This window comes from Cherax quadricarinatus, chromosome 31, assembly GCF_038502225.1.
Source record: "Cherax quadricarinatus isolate ZL_2023a chromosome 31, ASM3850222v1, whole genome shotgun sequence".
Taxonomy (NCBI): Eukaryota; Metazoa; Arthropoda; class Malacostraca; order Decapoda; family Parastacidae; genus Cherax; species Cherax quadricarinatus.
The window spans coordinates 33,676,878-33,697,656 of NC_091322.1; the positions used below are offsets into that span (position 1 = coordinate 33,676,878).

Consider the following 20,779-nt stretch of genomic DNA (forward strand, 5'->3'; position numbering starts at 1 on the left):
ACCCCAGCCCCTGTACTTCAATGCACGCGATTGCAACAGTGCAAAGTACGGCATAAGTTCGTAATGCAGTTAAATACTCACATCGGAGATTTAGAACGAATCAGAAGAGGCATTCACAAGTTATCACATGGAAACTAGTATCCCACTTCCTTCAGTAAAAGTGACAAATTATAAACATATAAGATCCCAAAACCAGTTTAAACCCCGACTAAGAAACACCAGCCTTGAAGCATACTCTTGTTATCCAAGAGAGATCAATAACCTAAAGTACACCAGCACATTAAGTTTGAAACCGCTCAGAAGCAGCATTATTAAGTTGTCAGTGTTAAAGCTAATCAGATGTGACACTCAAAAATCATCACATGAAAAATAATCATGATTTTCGCAATTTCTTCAATAATAATAAAAAAAAAAGCAAATTGAGACCTACACACCAAGATCATTCCGCACTGTTTTCAATGACTCACAAGTGTTTAACGAATCAAGATGTAAGCAATAAATAATCGTTATTAGGCTTTAGGTACTTAAGATTATTTTTTTTTACAATGGTCTAGATGGCAAGATATATTATGATGACATAAAACTTCCACTATATAAACTTAACTTAGGATGACCCGGTAAAATCACACATTACGACTTATTTCACGGAAAACTATATTTAATGAAACTGTCTCAGTATAACTTACGTCAACCAAAATCAAGGAAAAGATTTGTCTGAGGAAAACATTGTACTAAAGGTTTCAAAGCTATCAGATGATGCATTATACAGTTAATAAACAGAATTAAAAAAATGAACCTACACAGCCTAAACTCAGAGAAACGTTTCATTCTAATGCCGTTCAGAAATTTTATATTTCAATCAGGGGGAAGCGTTTAGCCCAAAGGGGTTCTATAACTGCTGGGTAAAGGGAGGCATTCATATTCGATCCAAGGAAGCGGAGGATAAGTCCAGTTCCTTGGATCAAGAACTTTATTTGATTGAGGTCGATCAAATAAGGTTTTTTTTTTTTTAAGAATTAATGGCTATATAAGACTATCTGTTTAATAGAATTGACAAACTGGGGCTTATGCAGAACAATAAGAACGTGAACCTTACTTTCTGGGGATCACACCAGAGTTGGTAGTTTGAAGCCGATCATAAGAAGCATTCTTTAGTTATCACGTGGATTCTAACAATTACAAGTTTTATAAACTAATTTAGTATGCTGACAAATTTGCCTGAACACAAACTATACTTCACTCAGCCGTTGTCGAATTATGCGATATCCTTTACTGACGCTTGAAGCCAACCAGCAGAAAGCTTCGGAAGTTAACGGAGACATTCCAGGAAACTGGAAATGTCTTCAACAATTGTTCTCATAGGTAATCTGCACATGGCAATTGTTCCAAGAATCTTCCCATAGTTACCACAATGCTAGCGTTGGAAATTTGAAGCCTTCTCGTGTTATAAGTCAAATAAAAAAACAAAAGTTGACAAAAAACAGGCAATTATTTACAGGTCACTCTTAGGCGAGGAAGAGAAGGCTGGAGGCTGGAGGAAGCAGAAGAGATGTGTCTGAGGTAAATGTGTGGTATGAATATTATGAAGAGAATTGGGCGTTCAGAAATTAGGTGTGGAGTTACCTGAGGAATGATTCAGAGGGCTGAGGAGAGGTTGTTGAGGCAGGATGGACTTTAAAGAGGGTAGAGAAAATAAGACGACTAAGAGGGGTTATAAATCTGGAATAAAGGGAAGGTGTAGGTGTCGACCTAAATAAAGTCAGGAGGAGGTAAAGGAGGTTGTTAGTGCTAAGGGACTGGACATCCAATAAGCTTGCGTGAGCATGTTCTTAGATAGGAGTGAGTGGAGGGAAGTAGTTTTTATGATTTCTCATGCTGTTGGAGCGTAAGGTAACATTTATGAAGGAATTCAGGAAAACCGGTTAGCCGGACTTGAGTCCTGGATCTAGGATGTACAGTGCCTGCACTCTGATGGAAGGATGGAGATGTTTTGTTTTGGTAGGTTATCTTAATTGTAATGTCATGGCGCTTCTGGCAAGACAGTGATTGAATGAATGACAGTGAAAGTGTTTTCTTCTCTGTCGAGTCACCCTTCCTTGGTGGAAGACTGCTGGAGTGTTAAAAGTTAAATTAATAATAATAATAATAAAGGATAACAGCTCTTAAGTTTGGAAAAGAAATGCAGATATTGTGAAGTCATACTCTACAAAAGGCTTAATTGTAAACAAGAATGTGTCGGGAGTGAGACGAGACACCAGGACTGGTCTGAGTAAGACGTGGAGTGCCTCAAGGATCACTGCTCCAACCTACACTGTTGCCACATTCCTTCACATACCTCAACCAATTGCCTGCAAAAATCGATGCTTACCTGCCCATGTTCTGCGAACAGTATACATTAAATGGATTAGGACCAAAAAAAAAAAAAACTCTCAAGGGAAAAAATGGACAAACAACAGGAATGTATGAAGGTTAAGGGGAATATAAGGGAGGGAGTTAGATAAGAGAAGGGACGGAAAAGTTAGGAGAAAAGAGGGAAGAGGAGCAACAAAAAAAAAAAGGAAAGAGGGAGGAGCATGGCGTAAAATTTTGCAGCGATTCAACCACCCGCTCGCTGTTCGTCCTGAACTATTTGTGGCTGTGGGGATCTAGGCACAGCTCCTGGCCCCACTTCTTAACCTCGAATGACTATTTTCACAAGATTCCTGCCTAATAAGCCCTGTCGTGTCTATCTTTAAACCATCATAGTGTTTTCTCTGTACTGAAATGTAAAGCAAAGAAAATATTTAAAGCTGGACTATTTTACCTTTGGAAAAGAATGGAGAGTGATGTGGAGCTAACGGGAGTTCGTCAAAGGTTAAACAGATGAAAAGAAGTGAACGTTACTTGCTCTTTAAAGTGGTAAAAGCATTCCAGGGTGATGAGAAGAGCAAGGGAGAGGAAGTGGGTGCTGCAGCATGTTAAACTGGGTGTGGACACATTACGGAGGCTTGACGAAGGTGTCACCGGATCACCCAGAGGGTGTCATCCCACCCACAGACCTGCTAGAACCAGCTTTGTTTACGCTACTCGCCCTGCTGGACCTGTGTGTGTGTTTGTTTGTGTGTGTGTGTGTGTACTCACCTATTTGTGGTTGCAGGGATAGACTCATAGCTCCTGGCCCCGCCTCTTCTCTGGTCGTTACTAGGTCCACTCTCTCCCTGCTCCATGAGCTGTATCGTACCTCTTCTTAAAGCTGTGTATGGATCCTGCCTTCACTAGATCTCTCTCCAGACTGTTCCACTTCCTGACAACTCTATGACCGAAGAAATACTGCCTACCATTCCTATGACTCATCTGAGTTTTCAATTTCCAGCTGTGATCCCTTCTTGCTCTGTCCCGTCTCTGAAATATTGTCTCTATCCACCTCGTCAATTCCTATTAGTATTTTAAATGTCGTTATCTTCTTCCTTCCCTATCCCTCCTGTCCTCCAGTGTTGCCAGGTTGAGTTCCCTTAACCTCGTAGGGCATACCCATTAGCTCTGGGACTAGTCTTGTTGCAAACCTTTGCACTTTCTCTAATTTCCTGACGTGTTTGACCAGTATGGGTTCCATACTGGTGCTGCATATTTCAGTACGGGCCTGACGTACACGGTGTAACAGTGTCGTGAATAACTCCTTACTCCATATGCTGCATCAGTTATTTGGTTAATGAGCGCCTCAGATGTGCTCGGTATGATGCTCACACCAAGATCCTTTTCATTGAGTGAGTTTTGCAGCCTTTCACCTCTTAGGCGGTCTTCTTTGTCCTTCCCCAAACTTCATAACTTTGCACTTGTTGGCGTTAAAAAACTTCAGGAGCCATTTGCCAGACCAGGCTTGTAACCTGTCCAGATCTCCCTGTAAGGTTATCTGATCCTTGTCCTCTTGTATTCTTCTCATTAGCTTCACATCGTCTGCAAACAAGGACACCTCTGAATCTATCCCTTCCGTCATGTCATTCACATATACAAGAAACAGCACCGGGCCTAGAATTGACCCTTGTGGAACCCCACTTGACACATGCACCCACTCTGTGTGTGTGTGTGTGTGTGTGTGCCCACGTATATGTTCTCACTTATATGTGGTTTCAGGGGTCGATTCGCAGCTCCCGACCCCGCCTTTTTGCCTGTCGTTACTAGGTCCACTCTCTCCCTGCTCCAAGAACTTTATCGTACCTCTTCTTAAAGCTATGTATGACTCTTGCCTACGCTACTTCACTCTTCAGATTTTTCCACTTCCTGAGAACTCTAAGGCTGAGGAAAAACTTCCTAACATCCCTATGACTCATCAGTTTTTTTTATGTTCCCTTGTTCCTGTGACCCATCTCTGAAACATTTTGGTCTTATCCATCCTGTCAATTCCTCTCAGTATTTTATACGTCGTTATCATGTCCTCCCCATCCCTCCTGTCCTCCAGTGTATCATCAAGTTAACTTAACCTTTCCTTATAGGACATACCCCTTAGCTCCGGGACTAGTCTTTTTGCAAACTTTTGCACTCTCTCTGATTTCTTGACGTACTTGACCAGGTGGGGGTTCCATACTGGTGCTGCATTCTCCAATATAGGCCTGACGTACACGGTGTATAGTATCGTGAATGACTCCTTACTTAGATGTATTCACCTATTTGTGGTTGCAGGGGTCGATTAACAGCTCCTGGCCCTGCCTCTTCGCTGGTAGGTGTGTGTGTGTGTGTATGTGTGTATGGGCCAGACGGTGTGGGAGGTAGGCAGACAGACCACCTCACTCCCCACCTCCATTCATATAATCACTGTCCATTCATAGCCTTTCTTCCCCCACTTAGTGAGCAGCTTACACCCCAGCTTAACCTTCCTCACACACGCTGGGGACCATATATATATATATATATATATATATATATATAGATATATATATATATATATATATATATATATATATATATATATATATATATATATATTTGGCTTAAATAGCAATGCTCTTCTTGCCGAATAAGGCAAGCGAAAATTTGTGTATGCAATAATTTCGCAAAAACCATTCTGAACCTAACGAAAAAATATATTTCATTCTGTTTGTTTAATATTAAATTACTGTAAACTTATCTATAATATATTTAGTTGGATTAGGCTAAATTAAATTGCGCTTGTTATAATAAGGTTAGGTAAGTTTTCTAAGGTTCTTTTGATACAAAATTAATAATTTTTACATTAACATAAATGATAAAAATATATCTTTTAACGTATAAGAGAAAATTTCAGAAATGACTTAATTTTAAATGCGTTCTTGCTAATTGACCAGTTTTACCTATTCGGCCACACACACACACACACACACACACACACACACACACACACACACACACACACACACACACACACACACACACACACACACACACACACACACACAAGAACTACAAGAAAGGGGACTACATAGGAATGAGGAACTACCTGAACGGGGTTCAGTGGGACAGAGAACTGGCAGGGAAGCCAGTTAATGAGATGATGGAATATGTAGCTACAAAATGCAAGGAGGCTGAGGAGAGGTTTGTACCCAAGGGTAACAGGAATAATGAAAAAGCCAGGATGAGCCCATGGTTTACCCAAAGGTGCAGGGAGGCAAAAACCAAGTGTGCTAGGGAATGGAAGAAATATAGAAGGCAAAGGACTCAGGAGAATAAGGAGAACAGTCGTAGAGCCAGAAACGAATATGCACAGATAAGAAGGGAGGCCCAAAGACAATATGAAAATGACATAGCAGCGAAAGCCAAAACTGACCCGAAACTGTTGTACAGCCACATCAGGAGGAAAACAACAGTCAAGGACCAGGTAATCAGGCTAAGGAAGGAAGGAGGAGAGACAACAAGAAATGACCGTGAAGTATGTGAGGAACTCAACAAGAGATTCAAAGAAGTGTTCACAGAGGAGACAGAAGGAGCTCCAGAAAGACGGAGAGGTGGGGCACACCACCATGTGCTGGACACAGTGCACACAACCGAGGAAGAAGTGAAGAGGCTTCTGAGTGAGATAGATACCTCAAAGGCAATGGGGCCAGATAACATCTCCCCATGGGTATTGAGAGAGGGAGCAGAGGCACTATGTGTACCCCTAACAACAATATTCAATACATCTATCGAAACAGGGAGATTGCCTGAGGCATGGAAGACAACAAATGTAGTCCCAATCTTTAAAAAAGGAGACAGACATGAAGCATTAAACTACAGACCAGTGTCACTGACATGTATAGTATGCAAAATCATGGAGAAGATTATCAGGAGAAGAGTGGTGGAACACCTAGAAAGGAACGATCTCATCAACAGCAGCCAACATGGTTTCAGGGACGGGAAATCCTGTGTCACAAACCTACTGGAGTTCTATGACATGGTGACAGCAGTAAGACAAGAGAGAGAGGGGTGGGTGGATTGCATTTTCTTGGACTGCAAGAAGGCGTTTGACACAGTTCCACACAAGAGATTGGTGCAAAAACTGGAGGACCAAGCAGGGATAACAGGGAAGGCACTACAATGGATCAGGGAATACTTGACAGGAAGACAGCAGCGAGTCATGGTACGTGGCGAGGTGTCAGAGTGGGCACCTGTGACCAGTGCTGTTTCTGGTATTTGTGAACATGACGGAAGGAATAGACTCTGAGGTGTCCCTGTTTGCAGATGACGTGAAGTTGATGAGAAGAATTCACTCGATCGAAGACCAGGCAGAACTACAAAGGGATCTGGACAGGCTGCAGACCTGGTCCAGCAATTGGCTCCTGGAGTTCAATCCCACCAAGTGCAAAGTCATGAAGATTGGGGAAGGGCAAAGAAGACCGCAGACGGAGTACAGTCTAGGGGGCCAGAGACTACAAACCTCACTCAAGGAAAAAGATCTTGGGGTGAGTATAACACCAGGCACATCTCCTGAAGCGCACATCAGCCAAATAACTGCTGCAGCATATGGGCGCCTAGCAAACCTCAGAACAGCATTCCGACATCTTAATAAGGAATCATTCAGGAACCTATACACCGTGTACGTTAGGCCCATATTGGAGTATGCGGCACCAGTTTGGAACCCACACCTAGCCAAGCACGTAAAGAAACTAGAGAAAGTGCAAAGGTTTGCAACAAGACTAGTCCCAGAGCTAAGAGGTATGTCCTACGAGGAGAGGTTAAGGGAAATCAACCTGACGACACTGGAGGACAGGAGAGATAGGGGGGACATGATAACGACATACAAAATACTGAGAGGAATTGACAAGGTGGACAAAGACAGGATGTTCCAGAGATTGGACACAGTAACAAGGGGACACAGTTGGAAGCTGAAGACACAGATGAATCACAGGGGTGTTAGGAAGTATTTCTTCAGCCACAGAGTAGTCAGTAAGTGGAATAGTTTGGGAAGTGATGTAGTGGAGGCAGGATCCATACATAGCTTTAAGCAGAGGTATGATAAAGCTCACGGCTCAGGGAGAGTGACCTAGTAGCGATCAGTGAAGAGGCGGGGCCAGGAGCTCGGACTCGACCCCCGTAACCTCAACTAGGTGAGTGCAACTAGGTGAGTACACACACACACACACACACACACACACACACACTATCAGTGAAAGTAGAGCAGGAGCAGCGAGGTGCCATATGAATGATGGCGAGTGGGAAGAACCGCCATTGTGCAGGAAAAATATCCCCTTTAAAACCCAGGGGATAAAAACTGAATTATAATTGGAACTAAGTATAAAGAATGTTTAACAAAGGCTGACCTTCCCTCCCATGCAATATTCACCTCTGCCATTATATTCTGTCCTTACTTTGACATATTACTTTGACTATATTGTGGTCTTCGACCTATTTTCAAACTACATGTATAATATGTGGGGGAGTTTTCGTAATTTAACAGCAGCTGCCATAGAGAGACTGGCACAACTCTGACCTTCTGTGTTGCCTGCATTGCATCACCTGCGCTGCCACATCATGAGCCATTTGACAAGTTTTTTAGGGAACTCTCAATGTACCCTTATTGAAGTTCCCTGTGGCACCATCTGTACTTGCTGTACCATCCTGTAATACTCTAGTTACTGTACCACTTTGTGGTGCTCTCTCTACTTGCTGTATTAAACCGCTGGCAGCGTAGATACTGTACAACCTTGCAGCACGGTAGTTACTGTACGATGTTCTGGCAGCTACGCTGCCAGAACATCGTATAGTACGACCCTGAGACACGGTCGTACATCGTACGACCCTGAGGCACGATAGTTAATGTACGACCCTGAGGCACGGTAGTTAATGTACGACCCTGAGGTATGGTAGCTACTGTACGACCCTGAGACACGGTAGTTAATGTAAGACCCTGAGGTATGGTAGCTACTATACGACCCTGAGACACGGTAGTTAATGTACGACCCTGAGGTATGGTAGCTACTGTACGACCCTGAGACACGGTAGTTAATGTACGACCCTGAGGTATGGTAGCTACCGGTGTGGCCCGGTGGCCTGGTGGCTAAAGCTCCCGCTTCACACACGGAGGGCCCGGGTTCGATTCCCGGCGGGTGGAAACATTTCGACAAGTTTCCTTACACCTGTTGTCCTGTTCACCTAGCAGCAAATAGGTACCTGGGTGTTAGTCGACTGGTGTGGGTCGCATCCTGGGGGACAAGATTAAGGACCCCAATGGAAATAAGTTAGACAGTCCTCGATGACGCACTGACTTTCTTGGGTTATCCTGGGTGGCTAACCCTCCGGGGTTAAAAATCCGAACGAAATCTTATCTTGACTCTACGGCTCCTCCAGTGACCCCATAAAAGCGACTTTAAGAACCCAGTACACCTTCTTTATTATCTGGCGTAATTATTACAATTATTATTATTGTTATTAGTTACTAATTATTTCCTTCTTCACACCGCAATGTACTTCCTAAGACCATGATACTATGCTACTATTTATCTGTTAATAGTTCACAGCCGCCCCTCCTCGGACCGGTCTTAGACCAGACCTCTTAATGTGGAAGAGATTACTGAACTAAGAACTATTAAGATACACAGTTCAATTGAGTGAACATAGGGGTATGTATTCTTAATGTAAGTAGTTTATGCGAATAATCTGTCATCTTATGTGTTTATGAGATAAGAAGGAAAGCTCCTCAACCCTACCACCCGGGTTGGTAGCGCAATCAGCTCAGACATTGAGTGTCCGTGGTTCGATCTACAGTAAGGGTGGAAACACTGGGCGTGTTTCCTTAAGACACCTTCTGCCCCTGTTCACCTAGCAGTAAGCAGGTACCTGAATGTTAGCCGACTAGTGTGGGTCGCATCCTGGAGAACAAAATTAACCTGAGTAATCCGAAATGTTCTGCATAACCAGGGGCTTTCTATATAGTATGTCATCGCTGTCAGCTAGGTCTGTATAAGTTAAATCATGCACTAGTAGAAATAAAGATTATTATTATTATTATTATTATTATTATTATTATTATTATTATTATTATTATTATTATTATTATTATTACTATTATTATTATTACTATTATTATTATTATTAACAGGCTTCCGTTCCACCTTATCCAGACATCAACCTCCCTGGATGGTTGATGTCTATCAATTTACAACGTCACCAGAGGTGCTGCTACTGGACACCAGCTGTCATATGTCAGGTACATATCACTGATATTATCGAAATACTGGTGTTAAGTCTTTAAGAAGGAACTGGATAAGTTCCTACAGGAAGTGCAGACGAGCCATTAGACCGGCTGCTGGAGCAGACAAACTCGAGAAACCAGTCACAGGTATATACTAAATATGCACCGTCGTCAAGGTGATGTGCTTATTCATGCCTACATAAGAACTCTTAAAGACGACCACTGTTTGAACAAGCAGGAAGCTTGTCTGTCTGCAGTTTAGCGGACGGATGATCTAGCCTCCAGCACTACATGTGCTGTATGACTCACACTGGTTTAACGCTTCACGTATACATAAAATAGATAAAAGGCAATTAATACCTCCAAGAGTTAAATATACAAACGCTTTAAGTTTTAAAATGAATATTGTGTCAGGTGTGTCACTCGCTTCATATATCTGACTCACGTTGTCACCACACATGATGAATTTATAAGAAAAAAAAAAATGCCGTAGATACCTGTTTGACTATAAAATAAATTTTTTTGCCTTGCACTTTTTCAAATTAGAGCTTGACGAAGCTACTCCTGTGTCTGGATGTGCTGTGGCCGGGCTGGCCTGTATTGCAGGCTCTTTAAGGAGCTAAATGCTAAGAATAATTTTTACTGACACTATGTTTAGTTGTGATAAGATGATTTAACATGAAGAACTTAAGAGTTTCCCTGTCTACCTGGAGTCTATCTGGAGGGTATTCCGGGGATCAACGCCCCATCGGCCCGGTCCACGACCAGGCCTCCCGGTGGATCAGGGGGTGATCAGTGAGGCTGTTACTGCTGGCCGCACGCAATCCAACGTACGAACCACAGCCAGGCTGATCCCGCACCGACTTTAGGTATCTGTCCAGGTCCCTCTTGAAGACAACCAGGGGTCTTCCCGTAATGCCCCTTATTGCTGGTGGGAGGCTGTTGAACAGTCTTGGATCCCGGACGCTTATTACGTTTTCTCTTAGTGTACCAGTGACGCCCCTACTTTTCACTGGGGGTATGTTGCATCGCCTGCCAAGTCTTTTGCTTGCATATGGAGTGATTTCAGTGTGCATATTAGGGACCAGTCCCTCCAGAATCTTCCAGGTGTAGATTATGATATCTCTCTCTCGCCTGCGCTCCAGTGAGTACAAGTCAAGTGCTTCCAGGCGCTCCCAGTATTTAAGGTGTTTGTCTCCTAATATCATGTTTATTTTTTCCCCTATAATGTACTTTGCCCATAATTACTATCGCATTTGATTTGTCTAGACCTGTGGAACACAAACAAATCCTCAAAGATTTGTTAAATTATACCATAAATTAAGGAAAGATCCTGGACTTCACCTTACGAAACAGACAAAGCAAATGCGATAATAATTATGAATAAGGTAGATTATAGGGGGAAAATAATATATTAGAAAACAGGGGAACTGACGTGCCCTTTAATGCAAATTGTGCTGCGTCTAACACTGTTCTGAATGTCGCACTCTGTCAGTTACTTGATGGTTAGAATCATAACCAAAGGTTTTTAAAGGGGTCGACAGTTATGCCAGCGGAAGGCTTCGGTCAGATGACCAAAAGCTCCTGCTGCGAGTCATCATATGGTTAACACCTGTATCAAGAAAAACTTGTCCTGTTTCCTGACAAACCTTACCTAACTTAACCTAACCTCTGCCCAGTCAGGTCAAAACAATTGTAATAATGTTGGTAAAATTACCGACGATGTGTTAGGTAAAAGGACACTAGTGCAACTAGTGTGGCATTTTATTGTGGCAACGTTTCGCTCTCCAGGAGCTTTGTCAAGCCATTAGGGCTTGATAAAGCTCCTGGAAAGAGAAACGTTGCCACAATAAAATGCCACATTAGTTTCACTTGTGTTCATTTACCTAACAAGTCAAAAGAAGCAAGTTTTTTTTTTTAAATCTTTTATTGAGACTCCGTTTCACTTTGTGTGGAGCTTTTCAGGTCTTGACTTAACACGACTTTACACAGAGCGAAACTTTGTCCCAAGAACTGTTCTGCGCCATGTCTTCGTGATCACTTGTGTCCGCAGCACGCCATCTAAGCCACACTGAGGCAAAGTGAAGCCTATCTCATTCCTACAATACACAAGCAATGATAGAATAAATCCCAGAACGAGTAGGGATCAAACCCATGGCATGAATTCTAAAACTGTAAGTTTTAGAACTCGCCTACCATGGGTTTAAGACCCACCCGTTCTGTGAATTGTTTGCAATCTTCTTATTACGGGTTCGTGAGTAATGGAAGAATAAGCTACGTAGTTTCAAATTTAGGTTGGATAAGTACATGAGTGGGAGGGGTTGGATTTGAGAGGGACTTGCACATCGGAGCTTGTTTCTTGGGTGGCATTGAAAATTGGGTTGGTCAAATGTTGTAAGTGGGATGAATTGTAAAGGACCTGCCTAGTGTGGGCCAACAGGCCTGCTGCAGTGTTCCTCCTTTCTTATGTTCTTATGTATATTCTATTCTTTAGTATAAACCACTGTCACTGCCTCTTATATTACGTAACCCATCCTGTGATTACAACATAACCCTCATTATAATTGTCACTATCAGTGCCATGGCTCCACCCCCATTATTACCATCCCTACATCAATTATTTTTTGCATATATTAGTGAAAGGCATCTCGGTATAACAAGCATTATCTAATGGTTGTAATTCTAATCATATTCATTAAAAGGATGGACTGGTAAGCCAGCAGAAGGAAGGTCTCGGTCAGAAGACCAAAAGCTCCAGGTTGCAGGTCATCATATGGAACATTAAAATGGTATAAAATACCGACAGGTTGTTAGGTAAGACACATATGCAACAGTTAGGTATCTTTATTATGAAACGTTTCGCCTACACAGTAGGCTTCTTCAGTCGAGTACTCGACTGAAGAAGCCTACTGTGTAGGCGAAACGTTTCATAATAAAGATACCTAACTGTTGCATATGTGTCTTACCTAACAACAGGTCATCATATAATTAACACCCACATCAGAAAACATTTGTGCTGTTTCTTGACGAACCTTAATTAACTGAAGCCAATCAGTATAACAGACACGAGTCTGAAATTATTATTATCATTATTATTATTATCATCATCATCATCATCATCAGCAGCAGCAGAAGCAGAAGCAGCAGCAGCAGCAGCAAGCATCAACAAGCAGCAGCAGCAGCAGCAGCAGAAGCAGCAGCAGCAAGCATCAGCAAGCAGCAGCAGCAGCAGCAGCAGCAGCAGCAGAAGCAGCAGCAGCAAGCATCAGCAAGCAGCAGCAGCACCAAGCAGCAGCAGCAGCAGCACCAAGCAGCAGCAGCAGCAGCACCAAGCAGCAGCAACAGCAGCAGCACCAAGCAGCAGCAGCAGCAGCAGCAGCAGCAGCACCACCACCACCACCACCACCACCACCAAGCAGCAGCAGCAGCAGCACCAAGCAGCAGCAGCAGCAGCAGCAGCAGCAGCAGCAAGCAACAGCAGCAGCAGCAGCAAGCAGCAAGCAGCAGCAGCAGCAGCAGCAGCAGCAACAGCAGCAGCAGCAACAGCAACAGTAGTAGTAGTAGTAGTAGTAGTAGTAGTAGTAGTATTGACATAATATCAGATAAATTTCAACAAAAGCTTCAATGGTTGTATGGAAGTCAGCGAGATGTTTCAGCATCCGGATATCACTGGCCTTATCTCAATTCAAAGGTTTAATTTTAGCGCCTGCTGGGTCGAAGAGGGCTGAAACAAATATTGACAACTGTGAGGCAGCAAACAGTGGAGGGGAGGGAAAGAACTGGGTTTAGAGAAGGTTGGAAGGAAAGGAAGGGGATGGGGGAATGCAAGCCAGTGCCGGGCAGGGCAGAGTTGGGCAGGCCAGTGCCGGGCAGGGCAGAGTTGGGCAGGCCAGTGCCGTGCAGGGCAGAGTTGGGCAGGCCAGTGCCTGGCAGGGCAGAGTTGGGCAGGCCAGTGCCTGGCAGGGCAGAGTTGGGCAGGCCAGTGCCGGGCAGGGCAGAGTTGGGCAGGCCAGTACCGGGCAGGGCAGGACAGAACAGGGTAATGAAGAATTAAAGCAACCATGTTGAGTTGGGCGTAAGAATTAACAAGTGGGCTTCTCCATCACAAACCGAATTGTTAACTTAGGACAATGAGCTTCATGTAGTTGTACTAACTAGGCTTAGGCTTGCTTACAAACACTTCTGGCAGATTGGCAAACAGATGATGATCAAACTAAACACAAAGTATGTGGTCAGCCTTATAGGTCGCTGTCTTGAACACTATGTGTTTGAGAAATATAGAGATAATATAATAACCTATGTAATATATCAAGGTATCTTATTAATAAAAAGAAAGATACAAGATATTTTAAGCAAATATCTTAAATTTCTTGTAACAGATCAAATATGAACTCTAAATATATATCAGCTGTTACTATTACTAAACGCGTAGGGGTCATGCAGCACCTGGGGAAAATGGGAGATTTTCAAGTCCAATTCCTCAGATCAAGAGCCCCTCCCTGGCATCCAGGAACCTCCCTTAGGGGAAATTATATACCTGGATATACTCCTGTTAACTTTTGGGGGGGGGGCCTATTTTCTAGGCTTTTTGTTTATCCATATGTTCTTGCGCTACTGTCCGCAGGATAGATATGGTCTTACGCTACTGTCCACAGGATAGATATGGTCTTACGCTGCCCTCCACAGGATGCATACGAGATGCTCAATAAAATAGCCTCCTCCGTGGCAAAATCTAATCCTCATTTCTATTCCTGGCTTATCTTGGGTCAATGATAAGAGGAAAAGACAAATTCTGTTGTCGTGGGGATACGTTCAAGAATGTTATTCCATATTTGATAGCTAATGTGCAATGTACCTGACCAACCGGGCTGTGGTTCATATGTCAGCTTGCGTGCGGCTAGCAGTAACAGCCTGGTTGATCAGACCCTGATCCACCATGAGGCCTGGTCTCAGACCGAGCCACGGGGGCGTTGACCCCGAAATCCTCTCTAGGTAATTTGGAGATTTGTTGTAGATAGTCATCAATTAATCCGCCTTTGTTTAAACCACGTTCAAACTCCTCCTTCCACGTTAGAGATACAGAGTGATGTGCTGGCCTATTTCCCTCATACTGAATACGAGGATTTAGTTTACGCTGTTATGAACAGTTCTCGATACTGAACTTTCTACTCTGATTCGGATAGTTCTGTTTGAACACTTTTGGTTACGACAATGTCAGATTAATTGAAACTAAAAACTTGGGAAGGTTTAAATAGGCTACACAGCTGTATAAGTAAAGGTTGGATTTAAGTAGGGCCTGTCTAGCATCGGTTACTAGGATTACTGAAGATATTTCCTTGTGTAGCTTTGAGACTATTTGCATTGCTGTATATTGAGTAGCAAATCTGACGAAACTATTCTTTGTTATTTTTTTTAATATACTTTGCACCTGTTTTTGCCGCCCCCTTGAACCTAGTTATCTCAAATGTTTGATGTAATCCTTTCAAGCTCCTGATGTGTTTCTACATCACTGCTAGTCTTAGAGTAGTCTTTACAAGCCTCTTGATGTGTTTCTACATCACTGCTAGTCTTAGTGTAGTCTTTACAAGCCTCTTGATGTGTTTCTACATCACTGCTAGTCTTAGTGTAGTCTTTACAAGCCTCTTGATGTGTTTCTACATCCCTGTTAGTTTTAGTGTAGTCTTTACAAGCCTCTTGATGTGTTTCTACATCCCTGCTAGTTTTAGTGTAGTCTTTACAAGCCTCTTGATGTGTTTCTACATCCCTGCTAGTCTTAGTGTAGTCTTTACAAGCCTCTTAATGTGTTTCTACATCCCTGCTAGTCTTAGTGTAGTCTTTACAAGCCTCTTAATGTGTTTCTACATCCCTGCTAGTCTTAGCGTAGTCTTTACAAGCCTCTTAATGTGTTTCTACAACTCTGCTAATCTTGGTGCAATAATTCTCAGTCCTACTGCTGTGCTCTTTTTCTTGAATTGGGATTGTCCTAGAATTTTCTTTCATTTAATTTTTCCTTCGTTTCTTGACACTGCTTATTGTAGTTGCGAGAGTTGAGTCTCAGCTCCTGGCCCCGCCTCGCTTTTTTTGCAGTAACTACAAATGATCGATTTTATTAGTTCCCTGCACCGTGTGCTTTATTGTAGCTATCCTTAAAAATTTGGGCAGAAAGACTGCTTTCACTACTTCTCATCCAGGTCACTGCACTTTCTGACCACATTGAGGCTTAAGAAATATTTTCTGTGGTTCGGTTACTCCATGAACTTTCATATATGTCCCCTGTCAACCATTTGCCAACACTTTCATATATGTCCCCTGTCAATCATTTGCCAACACTTTCATATATGTCCCCTGTCAATCATTTGCCAACACTTTCATATATGTCCCCTGTCAACCATTTGTCAATAATGATGAGTGGAGGGCGCTAGATAAGAACTAAGGGGTGGTGGAAGCTGACAACATGCACAAATTTCATGAACAGACAGGGTCGGGCTCTGGATGCATGAAATCAATATAACCGGTTGATAAGAGTTTACAGGCGGGGTTGGGAGCTATGAATCAAATCCTGCAGACAAAACTGAGTATAATTAGGCGAGTACAGCCTTCAGCTGTATCGACAGGTACACACGATACTAACATTACTAGGCAGTAACATTTATATACAGAATTTGAATATAACACGCTAATTATTATTGAAATTAACAATTTCTACACGTTGAAATATCTAACTGATGCTGGAATTATAAACTGTCCTTTAGTAATATATCTATGAACCTTGTGTACTTGTGAAACAACGTACGTAGAAGCAGTCTGTACGTTGTGTTAAGTTTATTTTAATATCTTTATGTATGTGCTTATTCAGTAGATTTTGTAGTGAATGTTTATTGTTCATCACCAGTGTCAATGTTATATATATATATATATATATATATATATATATATATATATATATATATATATATATATATATATATATATATATATATATATTTGTACATGAAGTTTTAAATAAAATATAAAAAAAAGTAATGGAAATATTAAGTCATAAACAGGGAAGGTGCTAAACAACTGGAAACTGGTAAATGTTACTCCAATATTCACCTTTCCTGGGGGTACCTTGATGTCGTTGAAGGGCTCTTGGTCCAGGACACTGGATCAAATTTGATTGTCTCATATCCCCTAGGCGCTGTATGACCAACTACGATGCACCCTAGTGTAGTCAATAGGTTTTAAATCCTATTAAAAAACCAACCGTTTACACTCCATAGCTATTATTCCAGTTTATTCAATAATATTATCCAATGATTTAACTACTACACTTAATACCGAAGAAGAAAAGTGTTCTCTTTCGTGGTATTAAAAATACTGCCACAATATTTAAAATTTATCTGCCAATATTCTTTTTTTTTTTTAAGCAAGTCTCAAAGAAAACCCAAAATAGGTAACTTAATTTATATGTATATTTCTTTAAAACTAAAGGTGATACCTCGCTTGAGGTTAGTGTTGTAGTTTTGCCAATGTGTGTACTCACCTATTTGTACTCACCGTGTGTGTACTCACCTATTTGTACTCACCGTGTGTGTACTCACCTATTTGTACTCACCGTGTGTGTGTGTACTCACCGTATGCGTGTGTACTCACCGTGTGTGTGTACTCACCGTGTGTGTGTACTCACCATGTGTGTACTCACCGTATGTGTGTGTACTCACCGTGTATGTGTGTGTACGCATCTATTTGTGGTTGTAGGGGTCGATTAACAGCGCCTGGTCCCGTTTGTGTGTATGTGCTTGTGTGAAAGTGTGGTGTATGTGCATGTGTGGTGGTGTGTATGTGTGCGTGTGTTGGCAGGACAGGATGGTTGGGTTGAGAGGCACTCAGATACTGACATGATAGTGAGTATCCTGCCTCCAATCTAGTCCTTCACCTCTCTCTCTCTCTCTCTCTCTCTCTCTCTCTCTCTCTCTCTCTCTCTCTCTCTCCGTTTTCAACACCAGTGGAGCAATATAAACACAAATGCAGTATAATGTGATCCTTTATTGACTACGTTTCGCCCACACAGTGGGCTTTTTCAAGTCACAAACAGAACTACCTGGGGTGGAAGGAACGCGAGTATTTATAGTCCGGCTGAGGTCAGGTGAAGAATGCTGCATCTGATGATGTACCGAGTTGGGTTGTAGAGTCTAATGAAGCTGTCTATAAACAGCCGCTAATCTGGTCGATATTCAAGTCCTGTTCGAAGAGGTCCAGGGATGCTATTGCAGTAAACAAGTTCTTCATGTTGGCTGAAGTAAGGAAGAAGTTCAACCTCTCTTGTCCAATAAACTGTTATTTGTTGTAGACAATTCTTTAACTTTAGTCTGAATGCTAAAAGTTCAGATGCTTGCTTTGACAGACTGAGGTCACGTATCAGATCACTGAGTTTTTTGGAGAACTGCTGGAGTGTTGAAATGTTTTCTTTGTATTGACTTCCAGTGTTGTCACCAGTGTTACATCCTAAACCCTGAGTTTCTTCAACATCTGACAATGGAAGGTCAGGCAGTGTTGTAAACATTGGTATTGGAACATGTCTTCGCTGTGTGGCACAGGTCTCCTTGCTGACTCCAGATCAGGATATTCCTGCTTGACTTTCTCTTCTGGAGTCAGCAAGGAGACCTGTGCCACACAGCGAAGACATGTTCCAATACCAATGTTTACAACACTGCCTGACCTTCCATTGTCAGATGTTGAAGAAACTCAGGGTTTAGGATGTAACACTGGTGACAACAGTGGAAGTCAATACAAAGAAAGCATTTCAACACTCCAGCAGTTCTCCCCCAAAAAACTCAGTGATCTGATACGTGACCTCAGTCTGTCAAAGCAAGCATCTGAACTTTTAGCATTCAGACTAAAGTTAAAGAATTGTCTACAACAAATAACAGTTTATTGGACAAGAGAGGTTGAACTTCTTCCTTACTTCAGCCAACATGAAGAACTTGTTTACTGCAATAGCATCCCTGGACCTCTTCGAACAGGACTTGAATATCGACCAGATTAGCGGCTGTTTATAGACAGCTTCATTAGACTCTACAACCCAACTCGGTACATCATCAGATGCAGCATTCTTCACCTGACCTCAGCCGGACTATAAATACTCGCGTTCCTTCCACCCCAGGTAGTTCTGTTTGTGACTTGAAAAAGCCCACTGTGTGGGCGAAACGTAGTCAATAAAGGATCACATTATACTGCATTTGTGTTTATATTGCCATTGTGTCGGTATTTTATACCATTTATTTCCACCAGTGGAGCAGCCTAGTCTTGAACCATTAGTAGAGTAGCCTAGTCTTGAAACTCTAGGGAAGCAGCATAGTCTTGAACCACTAATCGGCAGCCTAGTCTTGAACCACTAGTGAAGCAGCCTAGTCTTGGACCCCTAGTGAAGCAGCCTAGTCTTGAACCCCTAGTGAAGCAGCCTAGTCTTGAATAGAATAGAATGCTATCTGACACTGTTTTTGTCCCTTTATCTGCTACTGTTTTCTACCATTTGTCTAGTTCTTGACCTTTGTGTGCTACTGCTTGCTACCACTGTTTGTCTACTACTGTTGGCTACAGTGGATCTGGTTCTTTACCACTGTCTAATGCTGTTTGCTATCATGAGTCTGGTTTTTGACCTTTACTACAGTTGGCTACAGTGGGTCTGGTTCTTGACATTTGCCTACTCCTGTTGGCTACAGTGGGTCTGGTTCTTGACATTTGCCTACTTCTGTTGGGTACAGTGGGTCTGGTTCTTGACCTTTGTTTACTACTGTTGACTACAATGGGTCTGGTTCTTGACATTTGTCTACTGCTATTGGATACAGTAGATCTGGTTCTTGACCTTTCTTTGCTACATGTTTGCTACCATTTATCTGGTTCTTGACCTATATCTGCTACTTGTTTGTCTAGTTACTGGACTGCCTCCATGGTGCCTTACGAAGGGTGGCACTAAAAATATAAAGGGGCTCTGGGATGGCTAGGAAACTTGAAGGATCCTTATTATTATTATTATTATTATTATTATTATTATTATTATTATTATTGGAACCGACTAAATTTCGGGAGCTTCGACTCCCATACCATGGCGCCGCTGTTCATGAGTATCATTCAAAAAATATTTCCAACCTTGAAAGTGTCTTTCTTTAGTTTTTAATACCAGACACTAGCTGCCTCGTTTCAGTCATACTCTTGATGACATTCCTATACAACAGATTAATAACTCTAGTAATTTACATAACTATTCTTTCAGGGGGATACATTGTCTCTGGTGTATAGTTCCAAGGGTGGTCCAAGTCTACCCTTCCTTGGTATGGGGTGCATAATAAACATATTAAACTAAACTAACCTTGCATCAGACCGCATTAATTCCCCCCCCCTTCATTTCCCATGCGCTCTTGGACCATTACGGGCTTTGTGCATCCCCCTCCCACACACACTGTCACAGTGGGCGCCAGTGACGAGTGGGGTTCCACAAGGGCCAGTCCTAGGGTTGGTGCTGTTTCTGGTATATGTGAATGACATAACGGAAGGGCTAGATTCAGTAGTTGGACAGGCTGCAAGCTTGGTCCAGCAACTGGCTCGTGGAGTTTAATCTCATCAAGTGCAAAGTCATGAAGATTGGGTAAGGTCAAAGAAGACCGCAGACAGAGTACAAGCTAGGGAAGCCAAAGTCTGCAAACCTCACTCAAGAAAAAGGATCTTGGGGTGAGTATAATACCCACCACATCTCCTGAGGCGCACGTCATCCAAATAACTGCTGCAGGATATGGGCACCTGGCAAACCTAAGAATAGAATTTCGACACCTGAGTAAGGAATCATTGAAGACGCTTTAAACCGTGTAAGTCAGGCACATATTTAAGTATACAACACCAGTATGGAACGCACACCTGGTCAGGCACGTCAAGAAATTAGATCAAGTGCAAAGGTTTGCAACTAGTCCTAGAGGAATAAGGAAATCAATCTGACGACACTGGAAGACAGGAGGGCATGATAACGACATATAAAATACTGAGAGGAATTGACAGGTGGACAGGGACAGGATGTTCCAGAGATGGGACACAGCAACAAGGGGTCACAACTGGAAGCTGAAAACTCAGATGAATCACAGGGATGTTAGGAAGTGTTTCAGTCACAGAATTATCAGGAAGTGGAGCAAT

At 42.4% G+C, this 20,779-nt stretch overlaps 1 protein-coding gene across 3 annotated transcripts in view; it reads left to right on the top strand.

Annotated features, from left to right (window-relative positions):
- Positions 1 to 20,779, top strand: part of Rap1 (RAS oncogene family member Rap1) — a 111,999-nt gene that overhangs the window by 39,368 nt on the left and 51,852 nt on the right. Inside the window, exon 1 of one of the 3 annotated variants that reach the window (XM_053787677.2) lies at positions 9,547 to 9,631. The exons of the other annotated variants lie outside the window; for them this stretch is intronic. Within the exon in view, the coding sequence (XP_053643652.2) occupies positions 9,562 to 9,631 (70 nt within the window). The 5' untranslated portion in view covers positions 9,547 to 9,561. Of the gene's footprint in view, positions 1 to 9,546; positions 9,632 to 20,779 lie in introns of those variants that run through there. 3 annotated transcript variants of the gene reach the window in all.